At 37.9% G+C, this 20,340-nt stretch overlaps 1 protein-coding gene across 4 annotated transcripts in view; it reads right to left on the reverse strand.

Annotated features, from left to right (window-relative positions):
* The window catches only part of LOC124606653 (pre-mRNA-splicing factor SLU7), a 74,144-nt gene extending 56,427 nt beyond the window's left edge, over positions 1-17,717 (reverse strand). Inside the window, exons 1-4 of one of the 4 annotated variants that reach the window (XM_047138659.1) lie at positions 17,573-17,717; positions 14,371-14,515; positions 14,011-14,196; positions 8,149-8,260 (exon numbers count right to left, since the gene is read on the reverse strand). In XM_047138659.1, coding sequence (XP_046994615.1) covers positions 8,149-8,260; positions 14,011-14,196; positions 14,371-14,496 — 424 coding nt within the window. In that variant the 5' untranslated portion in view covers positions 14,497-14,515; positions 17,573-17,717. Of the gene's footprint in view, positions 1-8,148; positions 8,261-14,010; positions 14,197-14,370; positions 14,516-16,343; positions 16,363-16,508; positions 17,467-17,572 lie in introns of those variants that run through there. The other 3 variants (XM_047138667.1, XM_047138675.1, XM_047138684.1) reach the window with 3 other exon arrangements.
* Between the last annotated feature and the right edge of the window lie 2,623 nt (positions 17,718-20,340).

Here is a 20,340-nt window from a genome sequence, read left to right on the forward strand (position 1 = left end):
ACTATTTGTCTTGTTAAGTTTGTAGAGATATGAAAATAAGGAAGTATAACCATGTATAAGATATGAAATGCACTACACCAGAAAACAATGAAGCTAGAACAATTCAGGAAAAAAAAATTAAGTGAGTAAAGGAGATGTGCTGGAAACTCACTTTCTCCTGGTAGTTCACAGTCTGAAACTTAAAGATTTATTGACACTGAAAAGTGGTAAGAATAAATTCTGGAATTTATGAATGGTTAAAACGAAGCTATTAATAGAACTTACTTGAATGGAATTAACGCCTGTAATTAATTTAAAAAATTTAGGAGATACACCTAAAATTTGATAACAAATTTTCATTAATGACAAGGGTTATCAGACATCAGCATTTACGAGACATGTCCTCATTTTATATGTTTAATGTAGTGTCCACATACATTTTAATAATTTATGCTAATGTCCACATTTTTGAGTTTTGGGAATGAAGTTCTTTTCAGTTTTGTTTTCCTCCCCTATCGTCAGCAATTTATGTACTTTTTACTTCGTTCATTGAATTACATAATTTGTTATTAGCTTAAAATTGATCTGTTGCACTCAGAAAACAGACAATATTCATTTATAATGCGTACAGATTAAGTTTCCACCTTTTTAGCTTTGAGACAGTCGCTTCAACCACAGGTAATAAATATATCTATGGTCAAAGGATATATGTGAGGTCTACATGCTCTTTGTTTTTGTGTCATGCATGTGTTTTTGGCAAACTTTTTGATCCTTCAGCTGCATCTTTACTTTCCATATTCCATATTCATCTTATTAGGTAAGTTTTGTCATTTTCAAAATATAGCTTACGGCACAGAAATATAGTTGTTTTGTAAGTAAAAAATTTTTCATGCGGTAGCTGAACAATGGATTTTGACGATTCTTTGTTTCACTTTCGTTTAAGGTAATTTCTCATCATATCAAAAACAAATTGTGGATTTACAAATAAACTCCGAGAAAAATGTCTGAACTTTCGTCCTGGAAGAGTTCAATGTGAAGCAGAACGTCAGGTTTGTTGCCCAGGGATCTATGTATCTATAACAGATGCTAGCAACCAATGGAATATTAAAATGATCCTCATTATAATTCATTTCTTTGATCACAGGAATGGAAGACTGCAAATTAAACTTCTTAATATAGAAAGTAGACCAAATGAAACTGCAGAAAATATTTCAACATGTATCACTGATATGCTTAACAGTTTAAAATTAAGGACAAATGTGTGGCGTTTGGTGCTGATAATTGCAACACAATGTTCGGCGGTATTAAAATACGTGATGTAGTTAATGTACTTGCTAGCCTGAAGGGGAACTTAATATGGTATTGGTTGGAGTGGAATGCCGTAACTGTATTCAGCACAGAACTGACCTCCTTTAAATTGATTTACAGGGATTAATAATGAAGATATATAACCATTTTGAAATATATACTGTTGGTTTTGAGTCTCTAAAGAAATTCTGTGATATTGTCAAAATAGAGTACCAACAACTTCTCAGCCACAGCAAGACGCAATGGCTGTCACTATTTCCAACTATTCAGAGAACACAGATGTTTCACACTCTGAAATTCTTCTTTCTGCTACAAAACAAACCTCCAACAGCCCTTAAAAACCTTTTTATGGGTCTTATCAATGACATATCTATGTCATATCCAATCTTTAGCTGGCATTTTTCATAATTATATTGGTAACTTAGAAATGGAAGAAAACTCCTTTATAGATTTATTGGACTCCCTTCGTGGCATTCAACACAGAAAAGATGAAAATTTTATATCCTTGAATGTGGAAGAAAAATTATTTCGAATGGAAAAATTATGGTTATGCTTCGAAGATAAAGGATTTTTAAGGATACAGGGTACTTTTCCGGCTCAATATTATGTAAAAATCAACACCTATTTCTTTTAGGCACTGTTTATAATGTACACTACTGGCTATTAAAATTGCTACACCAAGAAGAAATCCAGATGATAAATGGGTATTCATTGGACAAATATATTACACTAGAACTGAATGTGATTACATTTTCATGCAATTTCGGTGCATAGATCCTGAGAAATCAGTACACAGAACAACCGCCTCTGGCTGTAATAACGGCCTTGATACGCCTGGGCATTGAGTCAAACAGAGCTTGGATGGCGCGTACAGGTACAGCTGCCCATGCAGCTTCAACACGATACCACAGTTCATCAAGAGTAGTGACTGGCGTATTGTGATGAGCCAGTTGCTCGGCCACCATTGACCAGACGTTTTCAATTGGTGAGAGATCTGGAGAATGTGCTGGCCAGGGCAGCAGCTGAACATTTTCTGTATCCAGAAAGACCCGTACAGGACCTGCTACATGCAGTCGTGCATTATCCTGCTGAAATGTAGGGTTTCGCTGGGATTGAATGAAGGGTAGAGCCATGAGTCTTAACACACCTGAAATTTAACGTCCACTGTTCAAAGTGCCGTCAATGCGAACAAGAGGTGATTGAGACGTGTAACCAATGGCACCCCATACCATCACGCCGGGTGATACACCAGTATGGCGATGACGAATACACACTTCCAATGTGCGTTCATCGCGATGTCGCCAAACACAGATGCGACCATCATGATGCTGTAAACAGAACCTGGATTCATCCGAAAAAATGACGTTTTGCCATTCGTGCACCCAGGTTCGTCGTTGAGAACACCATCGCAGGCGCTCATGTCTTCGATGCAGCGTCAAGGGTAACCGCAGCCATGGTCTCTGAGCTGATAGTCCATGCTGCTGCAAACGTCAGATGGTTGTTGTCTTGCAAACGTCCCCATCTTTTGACTCAGGGATCGACACGTGGCTGCACGATCTGTTACAGCCATGCAGGTAAGATGCCTGTCATCTTGACTGCTAGTGATACGAGGCCATTGGGATCCAGCACGGCGTTCCGTATTACCCTCCTGAACCCACCGATCCCATATTCTGCTAACAGTAATTGGTTCTCGACCAACGTGAGCAGCAATGTCGCGACACGATAAACTGCAACCGCGATAGGCTACAATCCGACCTTTATCAAAGTCGGAAACGTGATGGTACACATTTCTCCTCCTTACACGAGGATTCACAACAACGTTTCACCCGGCAACACCGGTCAACTGCTGTTTGTGTATGAGAAATCGGTTGGAAACTTTCCTCATGTCAGCACGTTGTAGGTGTCGTCACCGGCGCCAACCTTGTGTGAATACTCTGAAAAGCTAATCATTTGCATATCACAGCATCTTCTTCCCGACTGTTAAATTTCGTGTCTGTAGCACGTCATCTTCGTGTGTAGCAATTTTAATGGCCAGTAGTGTATACGTTTTACAGATTTTTTTTGTTGATATCACGTAATGCAGCACACTTTCTACACAAATTAAAAGTATTTAGAACATTTTTGAACCTGCTTAGGGTTATTTAAAAAAAAAATTACAAAGAAATTGATGCAATTTTTTTCCCAAAATGCTTCCTCAAATTGAGGTACCATTTAAGCCAATGTTATACATTTGAAGGAGACCAAATTTTTACCAGATATGCATCACATGATGGCTGAGGTACTAGACCTATTGAATTCCACTTAGTATGTATAGTACAAGGATAAAAAATATCATATCTTACATTTTAATTTTTATAATTTATTTCCAGACAGCCCATACCATCACATTGTTTATGTTCCGCTACATCCTTTATCAAAGATAAAATGCCAACATCAACAACAACAAATCCCCTACAAACAGCATCATTGTTAACAAGGGAAGGGCTCAAATTTGGCAGGTTGCTTGTGTACAAACTTAAACAAAGGACTAAGATATTTTGGGTCAACACCCCCACAATTTTGAGAAAATCACCCCTATAGGTTATGACAAGCAATGGACTCAAAATTGGAGGGATCGATAGATAATTGTAAACAGAGCTTTTCACCGATAGCGCAACGGCCAAGGTAACTGGCTGGGCGTCAGAGAACCCGGGTTCGAATCTCGAAAAAAACCTAGCGGATCTTGTTCTTTTCGTTTGTATTTTTCCGTATCTTAATTGATAGTGATAAGAGGGTTAATAAGGTAAAATCAATAAAGAATGACAATAATAAGGTAGGCAAACTAATTTCCCAAACGCCGTGAGTTAGTAAAGTATTAAACTTTTAAGCCTTGTCACATGAAAACAACTACGAGAAAGAGTGCTTCGAATTCCTCACGGGGGATCACAGATAGCCAACAGTGCGACGCTTGTTTACAGCAAGGCACGGGACAGAATGCACGCGGGGAGAGTTATGTTGTCCCGGTTGCCTCTCCGTCGTATCATAGTTGTGAATCTGGAAGAAGGTGTCCAGCACGAGGCTTATAGCAGCCAATCGGAAAGAGTTATTTTCCGTCATGAGGCTGCCGTGAACCTTGCGGATACATGTAGTGATTTTTCCATCATTAATGTGCTGAACAAAATAAGTTTTGTGAATGAATACAGTGTTATTCCGTAAGTAACATATGACGAGTACTGTATGTAGTTTGTAGTAATTAGCTCATCTGTTTATGCCGTAGTAACTAGTTATAATTTGTTGTCATATCTTTCAGGGGCATAATCTGAATAATGGAGGATGTACACCCTTCGACTAACTCTGTAATATATAGTTGGGAGCCTATCACAGACGACAGCAAGGGGAAGTTACCGTCGCTGTGTTTTGGTTTGTTAAAGTGTTGCAATACAGATGCATTACCAATGTACTACCTGAAGCAGCCAGGTCTGTTTCTCGGCGATCCAGACTGATAGGAGCGGGTATCACTGAGAGATTTTTTTGGAGCTGACGAACAAAATGACTTTTCTTGATACTTGAGTACTGTACCATGAAGACGAAGCAGAAGGTGATTCAGTGGAAGATATCCCGACTAGTGAATCGCAAAATGGTCATAACACTTTGGAAACCTCCACATCACTGTGAATATGTGCTTCATCTGTTCCCGATGAGTATTACGAACCGGTTACTAAACGATTTAACTACAGCACTATACCCCTTGATGTAAAAGTTAAGGCAGTAGCGCTAGCCAGGAATAATCCAAATTGGAACTTACAAAAACAGCAAAAGAATGGAGCAACAACAGCCCTGAAAAGGAAGAAAGACTTTAAATTGTGGGAAAGTGATATCGTTAAAGGAGGGACAAGATACGACAAATACCAGGCGATAAATAAGTGGACATACGACCGATTTGTCGAATCTCATTGTCATAACGAGAATGTAACAACGAGAATACTTCAGGAGTGGGCTGCAGGTGCATCTCTTCAGTATACGGCCAACGAGGATTTGACGTTTGTTGCATCATTATCTTGGGCAAGAAATTTCAAATCGGAGTATAAAATTCGTCAACGGCACATCACTAAATACGTCTCTCATAAGGAGGTACAAAATATAGAAGATATACAGGAAGTGGCGGCTCTTTTCAACATGCAAACGGTGTCATTTATGACCGGTTTTAATTGTGATTAGGTGATCAACACCGATCAAACACGATGCGAGTATCGTGTGAACGTTCGACGCACGTTATCGCATAAGGGAGAAAAACGAACCCTTGTCGCAGTTGGTAGTAAAAACATACTAACACATTCGTACATGGCGCAATATGCCATTACAGCCCCTGGAAAAGTGTTGCCTAAGGTTTTCCTGTGTTTACAAGAAACGATTGTTACATTTGGTCGTTGGGTTATAGAAGAGGTCAATCGTTTAACCGACTCGTTGAAAAATGTTTACATTACCTGCTCCAAACTGACAAATGCGATTTACAGAACATTTCTTGAGAATGTTTTAAAACCATACGTTTCTGATAACAAGTTTTGCCTAGTATTGGATTCCTGGAGTGGACAAAGTAATACTACAATATATGACACAATGTTTATTGATGGCGAGGGTCAGCCGATGTGCACATTAAAAGTAATACCGCCAAACTGCACACCTGTGCAATGTTTATTTCTATCGCCAGGTTAAAAACTATTTCCAGGCTTCAGAACTGCAGTGCGCTTCTGGAAACCCAGTGGGAATTGCACAACCGCACGGATGCAATAACTGTTTACAGCATAATTCATAACCAACTTTCAGCACCAATTTTTCAGGCAATGATATTGTATGCATGGTACGCATCAAAATTAATTCCCGAAAAAGACGTATTTTAAATGTAAACCACGTTTGTTTTCCGCCGACTCTTCGGAAGGAACACTGCAGCTTTCAAAAGATTGCATTCATTAGATGTTCTCGGTGCCGTGAGTATATTTGTTTCAAAATTTTTATATGACAAGTACTATCCATCTAGTTGTTCGACGAAAAGTGAGGACACGTAACGGTGACTGGAAGAGCCATTGTAAAGTTACCTGGAGTAACATATTAGTTGTTTCCTACCCCAAGAGGTTTGAGAAATTTATCTGCCTACCTTATTATTAATATTCCTTATTGATTTACTTACCTTATTAACCCTCCTATTCCTGTCAATTGAGATATGGAAAAATACAAACGAAAAGAATAACATCCGCTAGGTTTCTTCGAGATTCAAAACCGAATTCTCCCATTCCCAGCCAGTTACCTTAGCTGTTGCACTATTGGTGCTGTCAGCAAAATGCTTTTACCATGTGGGTACAGAAGCGACAGTTGTAAAAGTTTCTTTCCTCGATTTCTGGAATAGTATGCATTTTTGGGTCCCATACCTGATGATGATAAATGCTCTATTTACAATTATCTAACGATCCCGCCAATTTTGAGTCGATTGCTCTTCATAACTTTTAGGGGTGATTTTTTCAAAATTGCGGGGGTGTTGACCCAAAATATCTTAGAGTCCTTCGTTTTAGGTTGTACACAAGCGACCTGCCAAATTTGAGCTGAATCGGTTGGCCGTGTCTGAGGCCTTCCACTTGTAAGACAAAAATTTGAATTACCAGGAGGCGTGCCCATTGGGAGCTTCTTTCCTGAAGAACTGATACATAGGTTACTTTCAACAGTGTGGTTTGCTTTGTTTGTGTACTGGTTACCACAGAATTTCCTTTTATTGAATATCTTGATGTGTGGCATAGTTCATATTTATTGCACACGAAAGGATATGTACTTCCACAAATATACAAGTACGACAAACATTCAGTAACACATGAACAAACAGCCTCAGCGTAACAAAAGTAAATGCTAGCAAAGATACCCATTTAAAGACACTAGAAACCTGCACTGTTGTCAACATATACAACGTATCATACATGTAATCACTGGAAATCTAAAGTCCACAGTTTTTTCCGAAATAATACTGGTTTCTGTAACAGAAATAAAGGGGGCGTGGTGGCATAAATGACCGTAACTTCAAAGTTTGGTACATAAAGGTCATTTCTCACTTGAAACCCTATAATGTATATATCAATATAATCAGGAAAGACTATAGAATTTAATACAGTCATAAAAAAAAATTTGATTTTTTCACGATTTATAAGTATCCCATATCCTTAAATGCTATGTTGGTATCCTCTATGAAGGATGTTTGGACTACCTGAATATGTAGATGGAACCATTTTGTGAATTTTCTTGTTTTAAGTGGCTTGATTTTTCAGATATATTGTGGACATATGTGGAAGAATCAATCAAATTTTTGTTGAACAAAAACATTAAAACTGATGACAAAAAAGGTTTCAACCAGTTTTCAAGTTTAAAAAAATTCACTGCCACCTATGATGGAAAATCATAACCAGCCCACAAAAAATGGTTCAAGTACGTTTAGTCGTGTAGTATCGAGAAACAGTTTAGTGAGTTAATTAAAATTGCACAGTTCTTCACATTGCTAGCCCATAATTCTTGTGCCGAGAGGTTGTTCTCCATAATACGGCCACAGTGGACAAAGGAGAAAAATAGACCGTAAAAGGGATTGCAAAGGTGAAATTTGGACTGCAATAACTTTTTTAAAATTTGTGTGTCAAGAAAGGAACTTTTTCAAAAGATTTAGTCAAATGCGAAATACATGAGTTCTTAAGTGTTGTAGGTATTTGACATATGTGTAATGTTTTTAATTTTTGTTCCTTATGTAATAGATCTAAGTAATAGAAAGTATCCTCTTTTTCTCATCCTAAAATACGGAAACTGACCCCTTTTTTAGCATTCTGAAATCTGGTAATCCTATTAATAACAGTTTACCTGTAAACTTGGCACCAACTCTCCGTGGCCTCTCCATACAGTCCTTTTTCTTATGTGTCATTGCACCACAGTTTTCACATGCTCCCTTTCTGTATTTTATTGCAGCATTTGTCTGGAATGATTAGGGATTTTACACATGAAATATATTTCACATTTTGCTACAATTAAGTACAAGGATAAAAAAAAGCCTTACAAATTTAGCAATTCTGCTGTTCTGGTCGATATTTTTTACAGTATTTTTGAAATACAGGATGTTCACATGAAACCTCTCCGCTTTCCACAAGCAATTTTTTTTTAAAAAAAACTGACACATAGATACTTATGGTTTGCAGCATCACTTGAAGCAACTCAATAAGTTTTATGTGGATTATTTGTAAAATATTCCTTTTGTTTTGTTTTGGGTACAACTTAATCACAAGAAATGACTACACCTCAAGATAGTGTGGTATGGTATGCAGAAATGAAATCATGTGTTGCTGCCCAAAAAATATTCTGAAGTGATCTTCAAAGCAAGCCACCAGATGTTAAGACGATTAAGGCTTGTTATGACAAGTTCTTAGCCACCACGAGTCTAAACAGTCAGTCAGGTTCCTGTTGAAAATTCACGTGATGGAAAGAAACAAGAGATTGGAGGGTCCTTCCAAAGACACCCAGCGAAGTCAGTTCACCGAGCATACGAGAGCTAAATATTCCTTGCTCAAAGTTCACAAGGAACTGCATAAAAAAACTTTGCATGCATGCTTACAATGTCCAAACTGGGTAACTTTACATGATTCTGTAAACTGCAAGTATCCGTCTCTCTCTCTCTCTCTCTCTTTCTCCCCCCCCCCTTTTTTCCTGCCACTGTAATAGAACAAACCATACTGCAAACAATGCAGTTTCGTGAGATCTTTAATGCACTCACCACAGAAACAAATGTATTTGAAATATGCAAGTACAAACATGATATCCACCAAATATGGCATGTTAGCTTCCTAAAGACATGCAATTAAAATGGCAGCTGCTTGATTGCTGCCATCAGTCAGTGACAGTGAGCACAGCAACAACAATGTGTGTGTGTGTATATATACAGTATAAGGATAAGCAGTGCTATGCATTCACAAATAATTTTGGTTCTCATCAATATTGGCCGCTTTTTTCTCTTTCAGGGATGTGGTTCCAGTCTAAGTTGCTGCAAATGATGCAATGACATTTCTATTCTTATTTGTGAGAAATATTTGGTTTTCTTCCCCTTTTTTCTCCCATATCGTGATTTCCAAAGGTATGGTTAGGTTTTGACATCTTAGCACAGTTTAAATTGCTGGGAGTTTAGCAGTTACATTTGCATTCTTCGCAGTCTTTTTGTCAAATGGGTTGAGATTTCAGATTGTGTGGTTGGGCTCAGAAACAAGAGGACAGCTTGAATTGCTGGAAAAACCTGGTTACTCATAAGATATGATCTAATCAGCCAATTACAACACCACTTTTATGTTGCACATCTACAAGTTAGTATACGTAATGATTGAACTTCCAGTTTCAAAACACTGTTAAAAAAAAAAAAAAAAAAAAAACACACACACACACACACACACACACACACACACACACACTGCTCAGAATGACTTCAAATTTGAATGGAAAATTCCTGGAGAAGGGAGAAACATTATGGAAAAGTTTAACAAAAATAGAATCGCTAGATGGTGCAGCAAGCAGTAGAACATACAAAATAAATGATGCAGGATACATGGCTGTTCCTCAGTTCACGACCGAGACACTGGGAATGACTGTGTCAATGCAGTATCATGAGCTGCTGATAAAGCTCTTGTACAAGAATGATGACTGTGCGCCAGTTCTCTGCAGAAGTACAGAGCACTCAAGGGTATGAGAAAGGCACTCCTCTGTTATCTGGCAAAGGTGTGGAGCAAATGACTATGAAATTTTGAAAGACAAGTTCAACAGTATTATGAAAAGGACAGATTGCTGCTCACCATAAGGTGACACGTTGAGTTGTAGACAGGCACAACTAAAAGCTCTCTCTCTCTCTCTCTCTCTCTCTCTCTCTCTCTCTCTCTCTCTGTGTGTGTGTGTGTGTGTGTGTGTGTGTGTGTGTGTGTGTGTGTGTGTGTAAGCACGCACTTTTCTGGAGGAGGATTTGGTCAAAAGCTCAGTGTACCACTGTCTCTTTGGTGTACCTGTCTTTAACTCAATGTGTCATCTCTAGTGTGAGTAACAACGTACCTTACTTATAGCTAGAGCCAGTATTCCAACCTAGACTTTCCATTGTTTGAAAAGGCAGATTTTGAAGTGGAATGTGGCAGTGGGAGAAAACAATTCATCTGTTATCAGTGGAAGATATGGCCACAGCATCCCTAGGGTTGGAGAGCAAGGGGTTAGAGCAGTGGTGATCTAACATACTGTGCATGATAAACTGCTCGAACTTTGGACTTGTCTGAGCACAGTGCATAAAATTCTACTTAACATCCTGCACTGCTATCCACACAAAATTACCCATGTTCAGGAGTTCCTTAATGCCCAACTTCCAGTAAGACAAACATTTGTTCAAGAATTTCTACTTGGATGCAACTGGACAATGTACGATCATACGACATTCTATGGACAGAAGCAGCCTACTTCCGTCTCCAATCACATGTTAATACACAGGACTGCAGACCATGGTAATGAAAAATTCCTTTGGACATCAACTGGGATGGCTTCATTCTGCAAAGGTAACTGCGTGGAGCCAGTCGACAGTACCATTTATTGTAGGGCCATGTTTTTTCAAGGTTATGGGCCCTGTTCTTGTACCATCACTGGTACATGCTTTGAAAGTCGAAGTGCACCAACATCAGCCAACCCTTCTACAGTGTGGATATGTGGGTAGGATCATTTGTATGCAAGACAGCATTTTGGAAACACTAGAATTATCAGCCATCATATCCCTACAGGCTGGCTGTCCAGATCACCTGATCTTAATCTGTCTGACTTCTGGATGTGGGCACACATTACACAACACTTTCTGAACATGACCCTTGAGACACTCCGATCTGTTGTGGAACATGCTACTTCCCCCAATTTCAACTTGTGGCAAAGAACTGTAGACATCACATTGAACATTTCTTGCACCTGTCTCGTGACAAAAGTCAATTTCATTGTTTTTATGCGGTTCTTTGTCTCAGGATGATTAAAACCCGATTTTTTTCCATTTGATGTGGTACGACCTTAGTTTGGTCAATTGGCTTACCTAACAGTACCACAACTGTTGAAAGCGATTGCACAGTATGCTTGGTTTAACACGCAATCTGCATCATTGCCATCGTATTACAATTCAACTATTGCTTGTAGTCACACCCATTTACATTATGACTCTTACAGCACCAGGCAGTGGGAAAGATTTTTTTTTTTTCCTTTGTTTCCTTCTTTGACATTTTGTTCACATTTGATGTCATTATGAGCAGTGCTTCTTTGTTTACAGTATTTTCAACTTTAATTATAATCACACTGTACACACAGAATACCAATAAGCAAAGTTATGTCTTTGCAAATAATTTAGGTTGTGACAAATACTGGATTTGAGGAGCACAATGTACTGCCAGAAGTAATTGACTTTGTCAAGAATGCCATGCATCATGTAACATTTTACTGAATGAGGACTCTTCCCTTTGCTGCTGCATACAGAAGACAGAAGTGTAATCACATTGTCAGGTCCACTGAATATTCAAGTAGAGTCCATGCATCGGTACTTGATTCAGTGATTTGCAAATGACAGTCTGAATAGTCTCCAACTTCTGTGCCATGCGGGTCTCTATGTTTTGGCTGAAGATGGAGAGACTTGTCACAAATTTTGGCACATTTAAGAGTATGATGACTGACTGGTCTTCCCTCTGTCATGAAGGGTGTATCAAGGGGGGCGATAAACAATTCCGAGCACTTACAAGATTAGAAACTGTTTAAACAGATAAGGCAAAATTTGGGGAAAAGCAAACACAGCAAAGCCCAAGAGTAAAAAATCTGCCTTGAGCCAGATGAATTTTGGACTTTCTCTTGGTACAAATAATCAAAGGGGATTAGTACTGTTAGCAACTGCTTCGCTTCAAAACAATGAAGGCTTTTGGCACCTTAGAGTGAATCATATTCTGAACTTTGTACATTTGAAAGACCATTCTGTTCACACACACACACACACACACACACACACACACACACACCCCATGATGGGATGTTGGAGGTGCCATCCCATGATACAGCAGAAAGACCAAACATTCTGTTTGGTAACAAACAGAGTACATGTTCCATAAACTTTACCTCTCCAGCGGAACTGTTATCCAGTAATTCTTTTGAAGAATGCTGCAAAGCACTACCAGCGACCACAATTTCATGCCTTTTGAGGATACCATTGCTTTCACTTTCCTCACATTAAAGATATGTGATGACATCTCTCTGTGTGTTACTGTACACACTGTACATTTCTTTGCATCATCTACTTTATTCTTGTCTAATGCTTAATGCTTTTTCATCATTCGTGTGTTTGTACGGAAATACGGAAGCGTCCGATCCCACCCGTCTGCTTTGACCCATGACGTCACAAATATGGTGGAAACAAAAACAAACATACACACTTTCCACAAGAAGCCTAATGACACTAACGGGACAAGCACGGGAAATGGGGTTTTTTGGGTGGGGGGCAAACTAAATATAAACAAATTTAGACGCCTTGCATAGCTACAACGTGTAAGTGAAGACAGCCATGCATGAATACCCACCCACCTCCCCAGGGGTCGTAACCCCTGCAACCCAAGGAAAATAAAGATGCTTCAGTAGCTGATTTTCTTTTTAAAAAAAAAAAAAAAAAAAAAAAAAAAAAAAACACTAATCTCATGGGATAGAACGAACAGATCAGAAAGATAAATATAATAAACTAAAACAGAAATTCGAGGAAACAGATAATTAAAATAAGTAATAAGTGTTTTTGAATTAAAAAAAAAAAAATCTCACGAGATAGAACGAACAGATCAGAAAAGTAAATAAAATAAGATAAAACAGAACTGGAGACAGCCACACTCAAACCAAACTCCGCGCCGTCATGACGTCACACACGACAACACCCTTACGTCACGGGTCAAAGCCGACGCGTTGGATCGGACACTTCTGTCGACCCGTTTGTACACTAAAAATGTGATGTGATTGGCTGATTACATGATGTGTCCTGTGTTCTGATTTTATTAGACAAACACATCTTGCAACTTAATTTTGATTTTGCGGTTTCCAAAGCTATGCCATATTTAGTGGATTTCATATTTATATTTCAAAAATATTCAGTTTCAAAGATACAGCACATTAAAGAGCCTTCCAAACCAGTCCCCCTTTTGTACAGTTTGTTGTGCTATGGTCACAAGAAGTCGTGATATGGTACATAAAATTGTCATAATTAATGTAAGTTGTAAAATGCACTATTTTCCTATATTTTCAGAAAACATTTCACCATTTTATTTTGAAAATATTTCCTTCTTTAACAAACTGGGAATTCTGACTTACATTCATTTGTATTGTAAATACTTCATGCACAGTTCACAACTAGATGATAGTTTGGTTCTATCAATATTAAAGAGAAAAACAAAATCAAATTCTTTAATCAAGATACAAGAAAAGAAACTGACAACACCTCAACGGTCAAGATAAGAAGCTCACCGAGTATTTGCAAGGTGCAACTTATAACTAACTCTAGCATCATAAAACAAGAAAATGTTTAGAAATATACCAATGATAGGGCAACTGTTTACTGCAGGTGCCTATAGTAACACAGACACGAAATATTTTACAGTAATTAAACAATGACAGTAACAAAAAATGCTATTGGCAAAGTGAAAAAATTTTTAAGCCACTCACAGAAACACCTCTCTTGTACCAATCATCAACACGGGCAAATTGCTTCTCCCTCTCTGGCTGAGGCCGTTGATGTTTTAGTGTAGGTCCTTTTGATCCAAAATACCATGGTGCTTGTGATATGTATTGAGGAATGTGAGGATTGATATCTTTTCCTTCTTCATCAACTGCTGCTGGTGCTGTTCCTGCCTATTGAGAAACTACTTATTAATATATGCAAATAACAAAAGATCTTTTCATTATTTTTATAAAAATGTCAGCAACTAGCTGACACACTAACTTTAAATAGTAGCAGGGTCAAATATTTAATACCAAATCTTGTTCATCAACATTTTCTCCTCAAACTTATTACTGTGAACTTACCTTTCTTGCTTCTTCAAGCTCTTTTGCTTTCCTCCAATCTTCACGAGATTTCTTCTTAGGTTCATCATCCCCTGAACTTTTATTTCTAATTATTTCAGAAACTGGCACATTTTGTGTGGCTGCCATACCGTTTTATTATACAGATCTGGAAGTTAAATGAAAATGTATTAATATAGACAGGGGAACGATAGATACCATTCTGAAGGTACAGTTTCAGATGTCTGGGGCATGTTGCAGGACACAATTACCTGTCTTGTTATAGTTTTTAAAAATCTCAGTGTGTGTGTGTGTGTGTGTGTGTGTGTGTGTGTGTGTGTGTGTGTGTGTGTGTATATATATATATATATATATATATATATATATATATATATATATATATATATATAAACAAGCTAAAAGATCTTTGACTTTGCTATCTATACTCCTACTGCAGCTGTCTATGAAAGGATGCAACTTTCCTTTCTCCATCCCTATGCCTCTTGAAGGTTACAATATGATAGTGTCTGGTGACAGATGGATCTTTAGGACAGCTCTAAGTCATTGTTAGTTCAGAAGGTAGTTGACCCCCTCTTGACTTTTTGTTGTGTATGTATAAGTAAATAATATACATCAAATTACTCAAAGCCTTGTTCATTATTTAATCTTCATCTTCTGAATTTACCTTGCAAACCATTTTTACGACAAAAAGTGGGTTAAATATGGTGCAAATGTAAACATCAAGCTATGTTACAGGTCAATCTCTTACCACATCATTTATTTGGCATTCACATTTGTTAGCTTCGTCAACTCACTACCAAATTATCACATTTCAACATGACTTGGATCTTGGGCTATGCTACAGCGCAGTCTTTCGCTACAGCCTTTATATTTTTGCATGGGGGTGGGGTGTCCTATATCACACACTAGTCAAACACTGTAATACTGCATTGAATTTCAAGTGCAGTTGTTAAGAATTTATCACTCCAAATGCTACATATAAAATCTGTGTGTGTCAGTAATATCAGAAGCATATGGGTAGTATGGATTAGATAGTAAGGAAAATATAGAGATCAGTACCATTAAGATGTGGGATAAAAGTTTCTGCCAACTTATTAACCTACAGCCAACTATTCAAATATTATTTATACACTGAAGTGTACATTCAAAACAAATGGCATAATGTCATTGTACATGCTGAAGACAGCTCATTTCTGTAATTTTAGACATCATCCAGTAAATGAATTAATAATATTGTCAAACATTTTGCTGTAACGTGGATGCCTGTGTTATGCCGTCATGACTATGTCAAGCTCTCACTTCTTAAGTGTCAACATAGATTTCAGTGAACTCTTACTGCTTTGCGACAATTATGAAGGCACAGGGTAAACAAAAAACCAACCCTCAGGTATACCTTAACTAATTCCATTCCCAGCTAAGCTTAGAAGTGTGTACCTAGGATTGCCACTTGAGAGAGGCAAAATGGTACACTTATTTCTTCAATGGGGAAAAACAAATAATATTACACACTGTAACGAATTAAGGATGGGTCCACCTTCTACCAAGTACACAAATTACTATTTTGTTTTACAAGCCAAACATGTTTCACCACAGTTGAGGCATCCTCAGTGCATCTTTTTTTATTATTTTCCTTTTATCTGACTGGGTGTGTGAAATAAAAAGAAAAGAATAAAAAAACACTGAGGATGCTACAACTGTGGTTTTGGCGATAACACAATTATTTGTGTAATCGCAAAAAGGTGGACCCATTCCTAATTCATTATCATTCTTCTGCCAGCACGGGAACTGAGCTCAAAACTCCAATTTGATGATATTATACACTCTAGGAATGAAAAAAAGTTGGCTAAAATTCTATATGAAGTACCGGATAACATTGCACAATGATTAATTTTCGGTAATTTTCTAATTGTTTCTAACGCAAAATGTCGTCACAATGCAGCTTTGTAATTTATTTAACACAATTATAAGTTAATTACCGATTCACTGCTCTGCTGTAGTCGAAGACATCAAGTTAGTTAATGATGCTTTTAGTGAAATGATTGCACAAAGATTAATGGCTTCTTCAGTTCATTTGAAGCAAACAACAATTTGGTGAAATATGTTCTTAATTAGAATACTGCGCAATCAAATTTACATCTTACCTCTAGTAAATTACAGCGGTCAATGGTTGTTTGAAAGGACCTGGGTAAACTAGGGAAATGTCTTCTAAAAATCTGTCGAATTTTTCTCCTGTGCTCAGGTACTCAATAGGGTGGAAGTACAAATATTGAAACAATAACAGGTCTTGGCTTTTAATCTCCAGACTTTCAGTTTCAACAAAGCGATTCGTTTTCCGGAACATGCATCGTTTTTGGTTCGTTTCTCTATCAGGATTAATAGATTCGAAGAATTTTATCGGATGATCCGAAAATGAATTCTGAAAATGCTCGCTGTTCAGTCTGTTGAAAGATTCCCACGCATCGGTTATCACGGATGATCCTGCCCTAACAAACTTTTTAATCAGTTGAACTACAATGTCTTCATCCGTATCATGAAGCTCAATCAAAAAGCATTCCTCTGTTGTCTTGTCGTAACCTTCTAAAAAACAAACTCTCTTCACTTGGGCTGGAAAAACCCTATCTACCTGAAACTCACTTATTACAACGACGTGGTCTGGCCCTCCTACAGGTTTTGTGCGATTACTGACAATAACGAAACACACTTCCCTACAGAACTGATAGTAGTCCATAACCGTGGTCTTGCTCAATTTCAGATTTTCTGATGCTTCTCCAATGCTATCTCCACGAATCCAGAAATAAATAAGCATAAAATTTTGTCGCAGTGTTAGATGAGAACCAAAAAACCAAGTGTTTTTGGTAACTGACCACTTCTTACGACATCTTCGTCTGGAACATCGTAAGGAAAATGGCACCTTCAAACCATCATTCGATTTCTTGTACCACCCCACATTTCCTATGTTACATGCTGGACAGAGAGTTTTCTTTCCTGGTAATAACTTTCGCTGTACAGCAAACTCTATCGCTGCGCTCTCATTCTCCACGGCAATATCCAGTTCTTCCAGTTGCATTACACCACACACTATGTACTATGTACCACCATCGATTAACACTCCACCACAACTGAGAGTGACATTCCCAGCACCATAACAAGTTTATGACAACACAACATATTGGCGCCCCCAGTCATAAAGGTTACTGATAATTACCTTATAGTTAGTTCTGAGAAAAATTACACCACATTCACGTCATAGTGGCAAATTAAAGCCAAATGACATAAACAATTTCATTTTCTTTAATATTTTACGTGAAAACAAAAGCATTTCAAAAGCGAAGACTACACTCTGGCCTAGAACAAACAAGCAGCTACAAACAAATATGTACATTGTGATCTCTTTGACACTGAATGTTCGAAACGTAGGAAAATAAAATCGATGGCGACAACAAGATCTACCAGTCATATGAGCGAAATAAAAAATTAAACATAGAATATTGATACGGAAGAAGCAATCAGATAAATACTTGCCAAATTATTATATATTAATTCAGCACATTGTTTAAAAAATTTTGTAGTCAAAAAGTTCCTCAACCGCGGATGTAAAACCGCCTCAACACGCAAAGTCCATCTGCGCAAAAAGTCTGCGCATGTAACATCTGCACGGACGGATCGCTATCTGTGAAGAGGATATTTGCGCAGATATGAGATGCCTGCGAACCTGGTAGTTGGAGACTCAAACGAAATTTCTGAAATCTTTGGGTCACAAATGACACCTGCGCAGACATCGCCGCAACTCTGGTGCTCGAAACGTGTTTCAGTCAGCTGTTTGTTCAGTCTACTCTAGTGTTTGTCGTCTGCGTGTGCGTATTGAATTTTAAAATGGCAGGTACACGTCACTGGTCTAGAGAGTTCGTAGCTGAATTTATCGACTGGGGGAAAGGAATCAAAGAGGAACCCATGTGAAGAATTTTGCACAGAGCATAATTAATCATAGCAAACACTTGATTTAAGAATCATAAAAGAAGTTTGCATACGTGAAAGAGACCTGGAGACATCAGAAAGTTTCAGATTGATTTATAATGGTAAAACAGAGATTTCGGAACCAGATTTTTAAATTGTAAGACATTTCCAAGGACAGATGTGGACTCTGACCACAATTTATTGGTTATGAACTGTAGATTAAAACTAAAGAAACTGCAAAAAGGTAGGGATTTAAAGAGATGAGACCTGGATAAAGTGAAAAAACCAGAGACCGTAGACAGTTTCAGAGGGAGCGTAAGGAAACAACTGACACGAACAGGGGAAAGGAATAAAGTAGAAGAAGAATGTGTACCTTTAAGAGATGATATAGTGAAGTCAGAAGAAGATCAAGTAGGTAAAAAGAAGAGGGTAGTAAAAACCCTTGAGTAATACAAGAAATACTGAATTTAATTGATGAAAAGAGAAAGTATAAAAATAATGTAAATGAAGCAGGCGAAAGGGAATACAGAGATCTGAAAAATGAGACCGACAGGAACGACTAGAGAACAAATGTATGGATGTAGAAGCATATATCACTAGGGGAAAGACAGATGCCGCATACAGGAAAATTAAGGAAACCTCTAGAGGGAAGAGACCTACTTGTATGAATATTAAGAGCGCAGGTGGTAAACCAGTCCCAAGCAAAGAAGGGAAAGCTGGAGGGTGGAAAGAGTATATAGGTCTATACAAACGAGATGTAGTTGAGGGAAATGGGAATTTGATAGAGTACTGGAAGACTGAAGTCGAAACAAGTCCCCAGTAGTAAACAAAATTCTGTCAGAACTAGTGATAACCTGAGGAGAGCAAGCCATGATAAAACTTTTCCATCTAGTGAGCAAGATGTATGAGACAGACGAAATATCCTCAGACTTCAAGAAGAATATAACAATTCCAATTCCAAAGGAAGTAGTAGCTGACAGGTGTGGAAATTCACGAACTATCAATTTAATTAATCATGGTTACAAAATTCTTTACAGAACAATGGGTAAACTGGTAGATGCCACCTGGGAAAGATTAGTTTGGATTCCAGAGAAATGTAAAAACACATGAGGGAATACTGAGCCAATGACTTCTCATAGAAGGTAGGTTACAGAAAGGCAAACCTAGGTTTATAGCATTTGTAGACCTTGAGAAAGCTTGTGACTGTGTCATTCTGGAGGTAAAATACAGAGAGCGAAAGGCTGTTTAGAACTTGTACAGAAACAATATGGCAGTTATGTGAGTCGAAGGGCATGAAAAGGAAACAGTGGTTGAGAAGGGAGTGAGACAGGGTTGTAGCCTATCGCTGATATTATTCAGGCTGTATACTGACACAGCAAAGTAATGGAGGAGCAGGTGAATGGAATGGACAGTACCTTGAAAGGAGGATACAAAATTAATATCAGCAAAAGCAAAACAGGGATGATGGAATGTAGTCGAATTAAATCAGGTGATGCTGAGGGAATTAGTTTAGGGAATGAGACACTTAAATTGTTTCCGAAGAAGAAAAATTTGTTACTGTCGACTGCAGTTTTCAGTGTCAGGAAGTCTTTTCTGAAAGTGTTTGTGTGAGGTGTAGCCATATATGGAAATGAAATATGGGCAATGAAAAGTTTAGACAAGAAGAGAATAGAAGCTTCTATTTGGGTAGCAAATTAACTGATGATGGTCGAAGTAGAAAGGATATAAAATGTAGACTGGCAATGGCAGGAAAAGTGTTTCTGACGAAGAAAAAATTGATACTGTTGAGTGCAGATTTCAGTGTCAGGAAGTCTTTTCTGAAATATCTAATCTATCTAATTCGAAAGTGTTTGTATGAAGTGTATATGGAAACGAAATATGGACAGTGAAAAGTTTAGAGAAGAAGATAAGAGAAGCTTTTGAAATGTGGTGCTACAGTAGAATGTTGATGATTAGATGGGTAGATCACATAACTAATGATGAGATACTGAATAGAACTGGGGACAAAAGAAATTTGTT

This window comes from Schistocerca americana, chromosome 1 (assembly GCF_021461395.2).
Source record: "Schistocerca americana isolate TAMUIC-IGC-003095 chromosome 1, iqSchAmer2.1, whole genome shotgun sequence".
Lineage (NCBI taxonomy): Eukaryota > Metazoa > Arthropoda > Insecta > Orthoptera > Acrididae > Schistocerca > Schistocerca americana.